Genomic DNA, 3,140 nt, shown 5'->3' on the forward strand with positions numbered 1-3,140 from the left:
TGCCCCTGCCTTCAGCTCACAGACCATTGCCAGATTCTGAACTGTATCCTCATGTCCCTGCAGCCACTGACATCCAGGAGAAGGTTCCATGACAGACAGAAAGTGGGAGGCAGAATCACTGGGATGGGAACTGACAGCTCTTTATGGGATGGGTCCTTCAGCTCAGAGAGACAGAATGTCTGAGTCTGGCTGTTGGCAGCTGAGGGACCTCAGGCACCTACGGCCTCCCGCTGTGTGTTGGGCTCTGCACATGAAATGATGACCCAGACGTGCCCTCCCAGCTGTTTTGATGACTTCCGTCTCCTACAGATGCTGCTGTAATGGACCCAGAGCCTGCGGGGGACAGAACAAGGAACAGGGAGATAGTCCTCCTAAGGCCAGCCTCATGGATATAGTCTTATTCCCTACTAGTCCTGAAGAATGTGAGCCCCTCCCTCACTCAACATTTCCGTCTCTGCAGGACTCTGATGAACCAGACCCTCAGGAGGTGACATACACACAGTTGGATCACTGCGTTTCCACACAGGGAAAAACCACTCGCCCTTCTCAGAGGCCCAAGACACCCCCAACAGATACCAGCGTGTACATAGAGCTTCCAGATGCTGAGCCCAGATCGTTGTCTCCTGCCAACGAGCACCACAGACGGGCCTGGAGGGGTCTTCTAGGGAGACAACAGCCCTGTCTCAAAACCAGCTTCACAGCTCCAGTGCCAGCAGCTGGAATCTGAAATCTCGACTCTGCATCTTAGAGCATCGCTTTTCCTCACACCACAAATCTGCTGGCTCTGTCTTGCTTACCAATGTCTGCGGTTCCCACTGCCTGCTGGAGAGAAAACACACTCCTTTGCTTAGCCCACAATTCTCCACTTCACTTGACCCCTGCCCACCTCTCCAACCTACCTGGCTTACTTCCTAGTCCTACTGGAGGCTGCAGTCACACTGAGGAACTCACAATTCCAAACATACAAGAGGCTCCCTCTTAACACGGCACTTAGATTCATGCTGTTCCACCTTCCCTCATGCTGTTCCACCTCCCCTCAGACAATTTTTCAGTCTTCTGTCATCAGTAAACCTTATAAAAATTTGTTGTGATTTCTATGTAGCTCTCTCATCTTCAAATAAACGTGACTGTCCTCATTCTATAGGTAACTCTTTTTTTGCCTAAAGTTTCTGGTGTTATCATTACTATGTCCATATAACCCCATATGTTCTCCACTGGGTTCTCACCCCTCGACTCTGAGCTTTTGGAAGCAAGGTGGAGCCTGATTTCTGTCTGGAACTCCAATTTCCATCCAATGATGCAGTGCATAGGAGGTTCCAAGGGTCATGAATCAGATGAACAAGTGATATTCTTACTCTCTGCAGACCTGGAAAGCTGGCAGAGCCATTCTAAGATGAAACATCTGTAGAGTCATAGGCCTTGTTGGTCTCATCTCCACGGGGACACATGTCCACACATCATCTTCATACTATAAATACACAGTCGCTCCTCCAGACCTGTGAGGTTTACAGGTGTTTGTTGAGCCAACTATAAATCAAAACTATTCAGAGAAAAAATCCGCAAAGTTTCAAAAAGCAAAACTATGTTGAATGGACACAAATGAAATGGTATGTAGGCTGTGTCAGGAATTATAAGTAATCTAGAGATGATTTCATGTACACAGGAGGATGAGCATGGATTATATGCAAACGCTGTACCATTTTATGTAAGAGGCTTGAGCACCTGCAGATTGTGGTATCTGAGCAGAGATCCTGAAACCAATCACCCACGAATAGTGAAGGATGACTGTATCTAACTTTTATTTCTCAATTTTAAATATAAATCATAAAAAATTTACAATACCAAGATAAAAAACAAGAAGTGTTTTATAGTGTGAGAATACGTGTAGATTTATTTTTTTCTATGCGTAACCCTCGGGCCCATGTTATCTATGGAGAAGACATTCTATTCCTCCTTAAACCACACGGCAGCCTCTGTCAACTCTAACGGGGTTGTGTGTACACGGATGTATTTTAGACACTGTTTTCCGATAACGGGCTCTCTGTGTTCACTCTCTTGAGGATGCTGCACATTATGTAGACTTACACAACCCCTTGAAATTTGGTAGCTGGAGTCCTCTACTTTTTTATTATAGGCTATTTGCTATGCTTTTTAAAATATTTCTTGAGGCGGAGTCTCACTCTGTCACCCAGGCTGGACTGCAGTGGCACGATCTCAGCTCACTGCAACTTCCACTTCCCAGCTTCAAGAGATTCTCCTGCCTCAGCCTCTTGAGTAGCTAACATTAGCTCACCACCAGGCACAGCTAATTTTTGTATTTTTAGCAGAGACATGGCTTCACTAAGTTGGCCAGGGAGGTCTCGAACTCCCGACCTCCGTTGATCCGCAAACTTCGGCTTCCCAAAGTCTTGGGGGACGCTTGATTTTCTATAGCATTATGTTACTGGATATTTCCATACAATTTAAAATGAGGGAGGCAGAGAGACAGAGAGAGAGCGAACCATGAGTTGGGGCTCTGGACTCTTGGGTCATGAGACAAATTGTAGATAAAATGACAAAAATCCAGAATTGACATGTTGTGGGTTTTGCTGATAAAGAACAGTTCTAAGATTGTAAATAATGGCATAATCCTTCCCTGGGTATTTAAATCATTTAAACTGGTTCTGCTGTCATACTAGAAATACAAGCATGAAACATCCTAATGGTTTATTCGTCACAATTGCTCTGACAACGTTCATAATACCTATTAGATATTTTGCATATTACACACAGAAAAGAGTTTGAAACACAGATAAAAACAATAAAAATACATAAAAAGTCTTTCACGTCAGCACAGATTTCAGTCACCTCGTGTCCGGGAGGTTGGATCTGAGACGTGTTTTGAGCTGGTCATAGTGAAGGACACAAGGTGTCAGTTCTAGTGAGAACAATTTCCAGGAAGCCATTTTCCACTCTTGAGTGAGCACCCGCTGCACCTCATGCAAGGTAGGAAGAGCCTGCGTACGTCACCCTCCCATGATGTGGTCAGCACGTCAACTGCATGGGCAGGGCGCCAGATAACATCCTGTGCGCTGCTGAGCTGAGCTGGGGCGCGGCCGCCTGTCTGCACCGGCAGCACCATGTCGCTCATGGTCGTCAGC

General features: G+C 46.0%; 1 protein-coding gene across 1 annotated transcript in view; it reads left to right on the forward strand.

Annotated features, from left to right (window-relative positions):
- The window catches only part of KIR2DL4 (killer cell immunoglobulin-like receptor, two domains, long cytoplasmic tail, 4), a 21,129-nt gene extending 20,402 nt beyond the window's left edge, over positions 1 to 727 (forward strand). The window contains 4 exon segments of the mRNA XM_011996922.1: positions 310 to 365; positions 461 to 644; positions 647 to 704; positions 706 to 727. Coding sequence (XP_011852312.1) covers positions 310 to 365; positions 461 to 644; positions 647 to 704; positions 706 to 727 — 320 coding nt within the window.
- The last annotated feature ends 2,413 nt before the right edge of the window (positions 728 to 3,140 follow it).

This window comes from Mandrillus leucophaeus, unplaced genomic scaffold (genome assembly GCF_000951045.1).
Source record: "Mandrillus leucophaeus isolate KB7577 unplaced genomic scaffold, Mleu.le_1.0 Scaffold53, whole genome shotgun sequence".
NCBI classification, from domain to species: domain Eukaryota; kingdom Metazoa; phylum Chordata; class Mammalia; order Primates; family Cercopithecidae; genus Mandrillus; species Mandrillus leucophaeus.